Source organism: Kogia breviceps, chromosome 8 (assembly GCF_026419965.1).
Source record: "Kogia breviceps isolate mKogBre1 chromosome 8, mKogBre1 haplotype 1, whole genome shotgun sequence".
Taxonomy (NCBI): Eukaryota; Metazoa; Chordata; class Mammalia; order Artiodactyla; family Physeteridae; genus Kogia; species Kogia breviceps.
This window is the reverse complement of record NC_081317.1, coordinates 3,445,944-3,456,229: the sequence shown is the minus strand read 5'-3', so window position 1 is coordinate 3,456,229 and position 10,286 is coordinate 3,445,944. Positions and strand designations below refer to the sequence as shown.

General features: G+C 59.6%; 2 protein-coding genes across 6 annotated transcripts; one reads left to right on the top strand and one right to left on the bottom strand.

The window, feature by feature from the left end:
• Positions 1 to 604: 604 nt before the first annotated feature.
• On the bottom strand, positions 605 to 4,082 carry MRPS2 (mitochondrial ribosomal protein S2). Of its 2 annotated transcripts, XM_059071484.2 has the most exons (4): positions 3,987 to 4,082; positions 3,739 to 3,864; positions 3,141 to 3,270; positions 605 to 1,708 (listed from the first exon to the last, which is right to left on the bottom strand). In XM_059071484.2, exons 1-4 carry the CDS (start codon positions 4,024 to 4,026, stop codon positions 1,099 to 1,101), a joined length of 906 nt encoding a protein of 301 aa, XP_058927467.1. In that variant the 5' UTR covers positions 4,027 to 4,082; the 3' UTR covers positions 605 to 1,098. The 2 variants fall into 2 exon arrangements, with proteins under 2 accessions (XP_058927467.1, XP_066896494.1); XM_067040393.1 differs by lacking the exon at positions 3,739 to 3,864 and having other exon boundaries at positions 3,987 to 4,051.
• A 1,244-nt stretch (positions 4,083 to 5,326) lies between these two features.
• Positions 5,327 to 9,883, top strand: PIERCE1 (piercer of microtubule wall 1). Of its 4 annotated transcripts, none has more exons than XM_059071492.2 (3): positions 5,327 to 5,555; positions 6,608 to 6,686; positions 9,499 to 9,883. In XM_059071492.2, the coding sequence occupies exons 1-3, from the start codon at positions 5,413 to 5,415 to the stop codon at positions 9,646 to 9,648; spliced, it is 372 nt and encodes a 123-aa protein (XP_058927475.1). In that variant the 5' UTR covers positions 5,327 to 5,412; the 3' UTR covers positions 9,649 to 9,883. The 4 variants fall into 4 exon arrangements, with proteins under 4 accessions (XP_058927475.1, XP_058927472.1, XP_058927476.1 ...); XM_059071489.2 differs by having other exon boundaries at positions 9,464 to 9,883; XM_059071493.2 differs by having other exon boundaries at positions 9,510 to 9,658.
• Positions 9,884 to 10,286: the final 403 nt, after the last annotated feature.

Below are 10,286 nucleotides of genomic sequence, written 5' to 3'. Positions count from 1 at the left end.
CTGGCGTTCAGCTCCTTGCACCTTCGAAACTGTGAACCCTTCTAGAAAACATCAGGGGCCTCCACCTTGCACGTCCCCCCACGGAAGATGCTGAGCGGGCCTGTGGGACCGGTCTTCCTGCCTCCGTGTGCTACCGTAGGACGTGGACTGGCACGCGCCCATCCACGAGGCCACCCTGTCCTGACCCCACCAGACCCTGCTGCCTGGACCCTCGGCAACAGACAGGGTCTTGGGGTGGTCGGGTACACCGGGAGCCAGGGGGTGGGGTCCTGGAAAGCGGGGACCCACACCTCATCCCAGGAACACAAGTGTTGCCAAGGAAGGCCCCACAAGTGAGGGGGCATCCAAAAGTTCCTGTGAACAGGGTCCCATCTTACCCGACCACCTGGGGAGGACGCCTGTTCAGGGCACGGGCAGGACGCGAGGACCTCGAGCCTCAACACCAGAGACGGTGTCGAGGGGCAGCCGGTGCTGTCCCACCCAAGCCCACGTGCACATGCCTGCCCGTCCCCCTGAAGCTCAAGGACGCGGGGGGCAGGATCTCGTGTGCTCCAGGGGCCCCGTGGGTGCTGATGAAAACAGACCACACTGCAGAACCAATGGCCCAGGTCCCTTTTCCGCACAAATCTAAGTTTTATTCCTGTTGGAATCATGCTGTCTGCTTTGCCCAGCCTGTCCCAACCCGGATGGAATCTTCTTAGTGGCTCACCCTGCAAGCTCACGTTATACAATAGCCCCTGAGACCAGGCAGCAGGGAAGCAGCCCAACCTAGAGGTATTTTGGTGCGAACCTTCCTAACATACAGGGGACTCATCTCGAGGTAGGAGCAAGGACTTCGGACTCTAGGGACGGGATGTTTTCCGACGGGTCCTTTTCAGGCAGCCCACTTGCCCAGTGAGCCTGCTGGGCCCTCGGGTCTGAAGTGGAGCCCCGGGCGGGCAGCTGCTGAGAGGCGTTCCTAGCAGCAGGGACTCAAAGCCTGGAATAACTGGGAAGGTGCTAAGGACCATGCCGGGGGTGGGTGTGGGTATGCGGGGGCTGGTTCCCAGCTTCGGAACAGACTCGGCTGCCGTTCCACTCGGGAGCAGAGCAGGCAGGTCAAGGGGAATGACCCAAGTCCAGCTCGGCCTGCACTCCCGGGGAAGGAGGGTCAGCTGGACCGCGGCCCTTGGCGCCCTCCTGGCCCTGCAGTTGGTACAGGGCCTCGACCTGCTTGCGCTTCTCTTTGGCCCGCTTGATGGTGGTATGGAAGAGCCTGCAGAAGAGCTGGACGGCGGGGGGCGAGTCGTCGTTGCCCGGGACAGGGTACGTGATGAGGGATGGGTTGCAGTTGGTGTCCACGATGCCCACGGTGGGGATGTTCATCTTGGCCGCGTCCCTCACGGCCGTGTGGGGCTCAAAGACGTTGTTGAGCGTGTGCAGAAAGATGAGGAGGTCTGGCAGGCGGACCCTGGGGCCCAGGAGGAGCGGCGCGTTGGTCAGCAGGCCGCCCTTGAAGTAGCGGGTATGGGCGTATTCCCCGCAGTCCCGGGCCATGTTCTCGATCAGGTGTGAGAACTGCCGCTTGCGGCTCACAAACAGGATGATGCCCCCGCGATAGGCCACGTGGGCCGTGAAATTCAAGGCCAGCTGCAGGTGCGTCGCCGTCTGTTCCAGGTCAATGATGTCCTGGTCTAAGCGGCTCCCGAAGATGTACGGCTCCATGAACCTGCCGGACACCCACCAAGGCCAGTGTGAACCAGCCCCACGTGGCCACCTCCACCCGCCCTTTCGCACGTGCCCCCCCCAGCCCTGGGCCCCGCACGGAGGGCACGAAGCCCAGGGCCGGTACAGTCTGCAGCGGGACGCTGTCCCAGGAGTGACAGCTGCGGGTAGTGGCAGGGTGAGGACTGGCGAGCAGGGCAGGCTGGGCTGCAGGCCACTCCACGTCTCGGCCAAGCGGCTTAACCCTCCGAACCTCCACCTCGCCGCGCGGGGAGCCTAACAGAGCGGAGCCACACGGACGTCCGGACAGCATCGCACCCGGTGCTGCTCGTCTGGCTCCACCCTTGTCATCCTCATCATCTGAGGCTTTACAACTGGGGGGCTGGGGGGACCAGAAAGGCAGTGGGGTGCCCCGGGCTGGGGCAGGAGCCAGCCAGGCCTCGGAGGGGAACCCTGAGGGCACAGACCCGCGGGCCCGGGCCGAGACACGGGGGTGCGAGACCGTCCTCTTGCGGCCCCCGCCCCGTTCACTCTTCTACTCTCTGCCGCCGGGACCCTGTCTCTTCCTCTCCAAAGGGCCTTCCCAAGGCCCCACGTGCCCCCACCTCAGGTGACTTCCCCGCAGCACCTACAGTGGCACACCCTCCTCCCATGCCCCGGCCCCTCCCCCTCTTCCCAGGCTCTGAGGCGCTGGTTGCCCAGGGCTCCAGCCTGGGACTTCCTCTCTCCTCCATCCTCCACTCCACGTGTTCTCAAAAGGTCCTGATCTGGTGGCCCCCGGCGTGGGCTGCTTCTCCCTAGTGCCTGCGTGACATCCCCACTGGGGTGGCCGAAGGGTCACCCTCACAGGACCCAAGTTCCGGATGTGAAGGATGTCGACACCTGCTCTGGGCTCTGCTCAACCGGACCTCCGGCTCTGCCCCCCATCACCCCACATCCAACCACTGCTCTGGCTCTGCCGGCGCGGCTGGGCCCATCACCTTTCCCCTGAACATCTACAAACACCTCCCTCCCTGGTCTCCTAACTGCTCCTCCAATCCACGCCCAACCCAGTCGTCAAAATCGGCACGTGAAAAAACTGGGCCAGTCATCACTCCTCTGCGTGCCCTTGGAGACTCCCCCACTCCACCCGAGACGCCGACGGCCTTGCCAGCACCGCCCTCCAGGTTGGCCTGTCTGTCTGGGAACCAGCAGCAGCGGGCTTGACCCCACCGAAGATCAGAAGCCCCACAGCAAGGTCCACGGGGTCTGGGGGTCGGGGGGGAGCAAACGGGGCCTGAGAATAAACATCTGCCCCTCCCTGGGGCTCAATGATCCCATCTGAAAGAAAAGGGAGCTAGATGCTCTTAAAACAAACTGAAAGAAGGGTCCTGGACCCCAAGGCAAGGGTCCCGAGCCCCCCGGGCACCCCTACACTCGCCAGGGGCGTCACCTACCTGTGCCGACAGCCAACTTTGTGTCCCAGATGCACCCGGGCATCGAAGAGACTTCTTACAGAAAACAATTCCTTGACATTGAAGAAGTCGAAGTGCTTGAGGGGCTCGCTCAGAATCCTCTCGTTCAGATCTGGGGCGGGGAGGGGAAGAGGATGCAGGGTCTGGACCCCGGCTCCCAAGCCTGGGGGCTGCGGGAGGGCAGATGCTGAGGGTCCCCAGGGGCCTTTACTGGAGGCTCGGGGCGGAGGCCGGGATCTGACCCCGGCTTCGCTCCTGGGTAAACGTGGCCGAGTCTTCACTCGGAGAAGAGCGGGGCCGGGTGGTGTCTGAGGTCCCCGTGGTCCCGCGAGCCGCCCGCGGGAGCTCCCCGGCTGCGGTTCGGGGGGCGGGGGCGGGCCTCGGCCCTACTCGGCCGTGGTGCTGCTCGGAGGGCTGCAAGCTCGTGCAGCCCAGCACGTGGGCTGCCAAGGGCGGAAGGCCGCCGCCCTTCACCCTCCTCAGTCCCGCATCCTCCAGGGACCCCATGGAGACCCAGGGCGCCCGGGACTCCCAGCAGCGGGGCAATTTCAAACCCCCAGGACCGCAGGGCCGGCGTTACCGCTGCTGCGCTCGGGCTCCCGGGCCTCGGAGGCCGCGGCGCTCCCCAGCGTCCTGCCGCTCGGCCCCGGCGGGCCCGGGGTCGCCGTCTGGACGAGGTGCAGCTGGAGCGGCCGGCGCCGGACACCTGCGGCGACAGCAAACTCGTGGCGCGCGCAGCCCGCCCGCCTCCCTCCTTCCCTCTCTCCCGCCGCCCGGCCCGGAGAGGTCCCCGCCACGCCCCCCAGCCCCGGGTCCCGGGCGCCTTACCCGCGCCGAGCAGCCGGGGTAGAACCGAGCCGAGCACCATGCCGTGGACTCCGAGAAGCGGGCGGACGGACGGACGCGGAAGACGGGCAGGCGCGGCCCCACGAGCGGCTCCTCCTTCCGGCCGCAGTCCGCGCCTTCGCCGCAGCGCCACCTGCAGGCCCGGGGGTGCCACTGAGCGCCCGCCGCCTCTCTCGGGCACCCCAGCTCTGGACGCGTCCCCGCCCCTTGGCCCCCGCCTGCTCCCCGGGTCGGAGCACGCAGTCCTTGGGGAGGGCGGGGCCTTGTGCCCCAGGTCTGCCCGGGCACCGTGGACCCGCAAGGAGCGTGGGGCAGGCCGGGGCCGGAGCCGGGGCCCTGGTCCTGTCGAGCGCGGGGTTCGGATACTCTTCCCCTCGCCCCCTCCCTGCACAGTGCCCGGCGGCCGAGGAGGTTCCCAGCCGTCCCGCGGGAACTCGCTGGGAGATGGGGACCGCCTTCACCTGCGGCCAATCCAGCACAACCTCCCGCTGTCCAAAAGTGTTTTAATTATTTTTTTTGAAGATGTTGGGGATAGGAGTTTTTATTAATTAATTAATTAATTTTTGCTGTGTTGGGTCCTCGTTTCTGTGCGAGGGCTTTCTCTAGTTGTGGCAAGCGAGGGCCACTCTTCATCGCGGTGCGCGGGCCTCTCACTATCGCGGCCTCTCTTGTTGCGGAGCACAGGCTCCAGACGCACAGGCTCAGTAGTTGTGGCTCACGGGCCTAGTTGCTCCGCGGCATGTGGGATCCTCCCAGACCAGGGCTCGAACCCATGTCCTCTGCATTAGCAGGCAGATTCTCAACCACTGCGCCACCAGGGAAGCCCCAAAAGTGTTTTAATTTTTAAACATTTGGCTTAGAAAGAGTCCATAAAGTTAGGCAAATCTGGAGCCTTAATTTTAGATGCAGCGTACTGGGGGGCCTGAAGTCGGGGGTGGGGGTCAAGGAGCAGCCCTGGCCCACGCAGTGAGCGTCGGATCGTTACAGCGGAGCGGCCTTAGAGAACCTGAACTCTGCAATTTGCCAATTAAGCCCCAGGCCTGGGGTTTCATCTACCTGAAAATCTGCCCCCCACCGCATTTGGGAAAATGTTGGCGCCGAAGGCTACTGACCATAGGGTACCCGGCACTACGGCCCCAGGAAGTAATGCCTTATTATCCCGGCCAGCCCAGGGCCTCGTGGCTCGCCACGGAAAGTTCTGGAACCTCGGACTTCTGCCCCAGACGCCGGCGGTGGCCGGCCTCCGGCCCAGGAGGCGCGACGCCTTTAAGGACCCCGCCCACCCAGTCAGGTGAGCGGGCCGTCGCTTAGCAACAAGACGCCGCGCGGCCCCTGGCGGCCCCAGGGCTGAGAAGCTGCTTCCTGCCCGCTCTTTCTTTCCCCCGAAACTCGGGTGGACAGAGTTGAGATGTCCGAGGAGGACCTCCAAGGGTGCGTGGAGCAGGAGGAGCCCAAGGCCAAGGCCCCCCCGGAGAAAACCAGCGACTACTACCGCGTGAGCGAGGACCTGCCGGCCAGGTTCAACAACCCGACATGGTTTCGGGGCTACAGGTGAGGACCAGGGAGTCCGGTCAGGGTCCACCTGGCATACGAAGAGGAAAGAAAGGGCTCCTGGTCCAGACGCCAGCAGGTGCCCAGCTGGTCCTGCGCTCTGCCCTTTGTGCAAGAACCCCCAGGCCCCCTCCTGGCCCCCAAGTCAAAAGCGGGGTCGGCTGTTAACCACCAAATGGGCGCGGAGGTGCTGCCTGCGGCTTGCGACTCGCGGGTGGAGTGAGTGGACCTCCCGCCAGCGAGGTGGGGCGGGGTTTGCCCAGGGGAAATCACACAACTCGGGCTGATCCCAACAGCGCCCTCTAGGGCGGGGCCAGTCTCCTCTCCTATCTAGGCGGAGAGGACCCGTCCGCCTGAGGTGCATGGCAACACCTCCATCACCAGGCTGCCGAGGGGCGTGGCCTGCCAGCTGTTTCAGTGCGCTGCAGCCTCTTAAGACACAGCTGGACAGGCTGTGAGCGCCTTCCCTGCTCCCCCCCACCCCCCTTAGTCCCTCCACAATCCCACAGAGTTGGCTCTGTTAGCATCTTCATTTCCCAGGAGGGACATCTGGGTTGTAGAAAGACAGATCCCAGAGTTAGTATGAGGCAGAGCTGGGGTGTCTGAGCCCACAGCCACTAGTTAAACTGCTGTACCAATAGCATCAGGACTAGAGACTGCAGGAACATTTTCTCCTGGAGGCTCAGAAGTGGAGGGACCCCCTCGCCCCGCCCCCACGAGTGGCAGGCCTGGAGGCTGAGTCACAGCTCCCAGCCTATACCCACGCACCCAGGAAATGACAGCATGGGCCCAGGTCCCGCTGGGGCTGAGGGCCAGCCCTTGCCACCTGGGAGTTCTTAGGGCTTTGGCCGAGGTCGGCAGACGGAGTCAGGGAGGCTGAGCCTCTGCCAGGAAGAGGCCAACCCTGCACTCCACAGGAGCCCAGGTTCACAGCTGCATTGCCCATCTGGGGCATTTCCAACAAAGCTCCATCAACCAAAGAGGTCAAAGCTGTGGCTTGGGCAGAATTAAAACAAATGAGTGGAAAAGAAAGTATTTTTCTCATCTGCTAGGACCAAGGAGCCCCCCTCAGTGTACAGGACCAGTAACCAAGCTTATGGGAGCAGAGCACCCACCGTGCACGAGATGCCGGTAAGGAGGAAGCAAGGAAAGGTGCTCGGGTGGGGCATCTCTAGGAGGAGGCTGACTCCGGATTGCTCAGAAGAGCAACACATCAGGAGGGGGAGGTGCAGAGAGGCCTGCAGTTGCAGCATCACGAAGGGGGAGGGCGCACCTCAATTCCTTTTGGGACAGCGCAGGGTAGAAATAAATGAACGAATGAACTTAGCAATGAAATGATTTAAAGGATGAAAAAAGGGCACGTAGGCTTCCTCACTACATCCCAAAGAGCTGGCCCCATTCACTCGTACAACCAGCCAACTCTCGTAACGTAACGCAGTAGGTTTTGAGGCAAATAAATGAAGAACTGCCTTCTTTTTGGAGTAATACCGTATTTTATGAAATATTTAACTTGTGATCTTAAGAGGCAGCACTGGCTGATGAAAGCACAGGTTACAAAAGGACCCCGGGATCTATGCACCTTTGGGGAACCTGACCCCTTTTTGAGGTCAACCTCACATGGCAGGGAGCCTCCTAGAGCCCCCTGATGCCCCTGCTGCGTCCAGGTGAAGGGTAGATGGACCAGCGTAAGCATCCCCTGGGTACCCAAGACAGGAGGGCCTCCCATTTGGGGGCTGGCAGTGTTGTTGTTTTTCTTCCAAATTATTCATGTTAAAAGATCATGATAATTGCTTATTTACCTGTTTTTCATGGGGGGGCAGAGCTTTTTTTTTTTGGTGCAGTACGCGGGCCTCTCACTGTTGTGGCCTCTCCCGTTGCGGAGCACAGGCCCCGGACGCGCAGGCTCAGCTGCCATGGCTCACGGGCCCAGGCGGCATGTGGGATCTTCCCAGACCGGGGCACGAACCCGCATCCCCTGCATCGGCAGGTGGACTCTCAACGACTGTGCCATCAGGGAAGCCCGGGGGTAGAGCATTTATGAGAAGATTATTTATCTAGAAAGTTCCTAGAGCATTTAAAGGTTATTCTCCCAGGATCAAGGGATCAGGTATTTCCATGAAAAAGACCGACACGCTTACAAACATAGGTCCAGATGTTTTACTTTCATAAAAAAAGGCCATTTGCTGGTTTTATGAGGCAGTGGGAAGTGAAGCACGGAGGTTCTCCGGAGGCAAGTTTAGAAGTTTTTCCGGCTGCTTATCGACCTGCTTTATCTGGAACCTGGCCAGTTTCTTGACCTGAGTGTGGCCGCAGGACTCAACCAGCAGCACTCAGTGCTTCCTTCCCGCGTGGGAACAGAAAATAAAAATGCATTCTTTGGGTTTTAGAAAATATACTGAAGGAAACTATTCTTAATGACACTGTAGTGGTGGATACATGTCATTCATCATTCATTGTCCAAACCCAGAAAGTACAATGCAAAAAGTGGACCCTACGTACGCTGTGGACTTTAGTTAATGATGACCCGTCGCCATTGTCTCAGTTGTTCTAAATGCACCACCCTGATGGGAGATGTGAACAGCAGGTCGGCTGTGTGTGCTGCCGGGGAGGCCATGTGGGAACTCTTCACTATGCTCAGCTTCTCTGCAGACCCCAAGCTGCTCTAAAAAATAAAGTCTATTTAAAAATGCACTCGGTCGTGGGGGGGAGCTTCCCTGGTGGCGCAGTGGTTGAGAGTCCGCCTGCCGATGCGGGGGACGCGGGTTCGTGCCCCGGTCCGGGAAGATCCCACGTGCCGCGGAGCGGCTGGGCCCGTGAGCCACGGCCGCTGAGCCTACGCATCCGGAGCCTGTGCTCCGCAACGGGAGAGGCCACAACAGTGAGAGGCCCGCATACCACAAAAAAAACCCCAAAAAAACAAAACTAAAAATGCACTGGGAATTCCCTGGCGGCCCAGTGGTTAGGACTCCACACTTCCACTTCAGGGGGCACGGGTTTGATCCCTGGTTGGGGAACTAAGATCCCACAAGCTGCAGGGTGCAGCCAAAAACGAAACAAAGCAAAAAGAAACACAAAACACAAAACAAAAACAACCACCACAAAAAACAAACAAACAAAATGCACTGAAGGCCATTTCTCTTGGTACTTGCTTCCTGCCAAGGAGACAAAACATCAAGTGATCTACTTGACACGAGGGGAGCCTAGAACAGGCCACCTGTCCCAAGTGTACTATCTGACAGTGGTCCAGGCCACTTGTGTCAGAAACCACGAGGTCACCTGGGGATGCTGTATTGCTGAAATGACTCCTACCCCTGGGTGCCCGCACACACCAGCGGCCTCATCTGTGTTCTCACTGCACCTCCACCTCGCTAGGGCATCCCCTCCCCAGACCCCTCGGCTGGGGGGTGGGGTGGCCATCAGCATGGTTTTAAAGTTCTACAAGGGATTCTAATACACCGTCAAGGTGGAAACCTCTGATGTTATCTCTTTTCCACCGAAGAGAAAACTCAAGTTCAGAGAGGTCCAGTAACTTGCCCTGGTTGTACAGTTGGCAAAAGCTGAACTGGGAACAGCTTTGGGCCTGACCCCTTGTAACCATATTCAGGTGTGGCAGTGCCTTGCCCAGGTGGCCCCATAATTGATTCTTCTATCCATGTAATAGTGAAAGGAGGTACCATTAATCATTATTCATTATTATGAACTGGGGTGGCTGGGGCAAAGTAGACCAGCCATCCTGCCCACCCTGGCTTCTCCGCTTCCTAGGATTGGAGACGACATTTTCTTACCACATAAGAATTTAAAAACATTTTCTTACCGATTTTAATTTTTCTTCCAAAAATGCCTAATGACTGATTGCTCAAGAGTGTTATCAAGTATCACTAACCCTAGTGTCCCCTTTTCACTTCCAGAAGGTATTTTATCCAAATTCGTATAAATTTTCTAGACAAGTTGCAGTTGGTGGAATGTTCCAGAACAATACTTTCAACGTCTACATGGAGAAGAGCATCGTGACGGGTCCGGACAACTACATCACCTTCTACGACCGGCTCAACTTCCACCCCAGCTACAGGGTCAGCAAGCCGTCCATCTGTGATTGAGGCGCCTCCCGCCTCTGGCGGAGATAGTCTGGACAGTTGGCAGCCCTGATCTTTGTTAATTTGCCCAACTGTCAAGGAACACACTTCACTGCTTCCCCTGAAAATATTTTTCCTCTCTAGGTTAGAAACATTTGCAAATGGGGCTATGACGCCCGACTTTCTCTGTTTTGCATCTAGATGAAAAAGAGCTAATGGCCTGACTTTCCATTAAAAACCTTGCCATGTCCCCAATCCCTGACTCAGGTATAATCAATGAGTAGGGCGGTGGGCATCCTGGGACCCCAATCCCAGTCTGAGTGCTGGGAATGCCTGGAGAGCCCCACCTGCATCTTTACTTGGGAGCCATTTTTATACTCATGACAAACTACGCGTGGTTTCTGTTCTCAAGCATCCTGCCGAGCCACGGAGGGAGGGTAGGATGGCCTGCCTGGGTGTGGACGAGGGCTGGGCGAGGAGGCAGAGGGCACCCCGGGAGGAAAGCTCCAGGCGGGACCAGCCAGGAGGGCCCTTACTGGTCCTGACCCGGGGGCCAAGCTTGGAGTGATATTGAGCACCCCCCGGCCATGAATAGGGCCAGGGCAGAGGCGGAATAAACAAGGTTGCTGAGTGCTGCTTGTTGCTGGGGGGTGAGGTG

What these genes read in the sequence shown, in the direction of transcription:
- MRPS2 (XM_059071484.2), bottom strand. Translation starts at nt 4,026, where the DNA reads ATGGTGCTCGGCTCGGTTCTACCCCGGCTGCTCGGCGCGG. An exon ending in GGAGCCCGAGCGCAGCAGCG is followed by an intron (nt 3,271 to 3,738) that starts GTAACGCCGGCC and finishes TCCCCGCCCCAG; the next exon opens with ATCTGAACGAGAGGATTCTG. An exon ending in AAAGTTGGCTGTCGGCACAG is followed by an intron (nt 1,709 to 3,140) that starts GTAGGTGACGCC and finishes GGTGTCCGGCAG; the next exon opens with GTTCATGGAGCCGTACATCT.
- PIERCE1 (XM_059071489.2), top strand. Translation starts at nt 5,413, where the DNA reads ATGTCCGAGGAGGACCTCCAAGGGTGCGTGGAGCAGGAGGAGCCCAAG. An exon ending in ACATGGTTTCGGGGCTACAG is followed by an intron (nt 5,556 to 6,607) that starts GTGAGGACCAGG and finishes CTCATCTGCTAG; the next exon opens with GACCAAGGAGCCCCCCTCAG. An exon ending in CCACCGTGCACGAGATGCCG is followed by an intron (nt 6,687 to 9,463) that starts GTAAGGAGGAAG and finishes TTTCACTTCCAG; the next exon opens with AAGGTATTTTATCCAAATTC.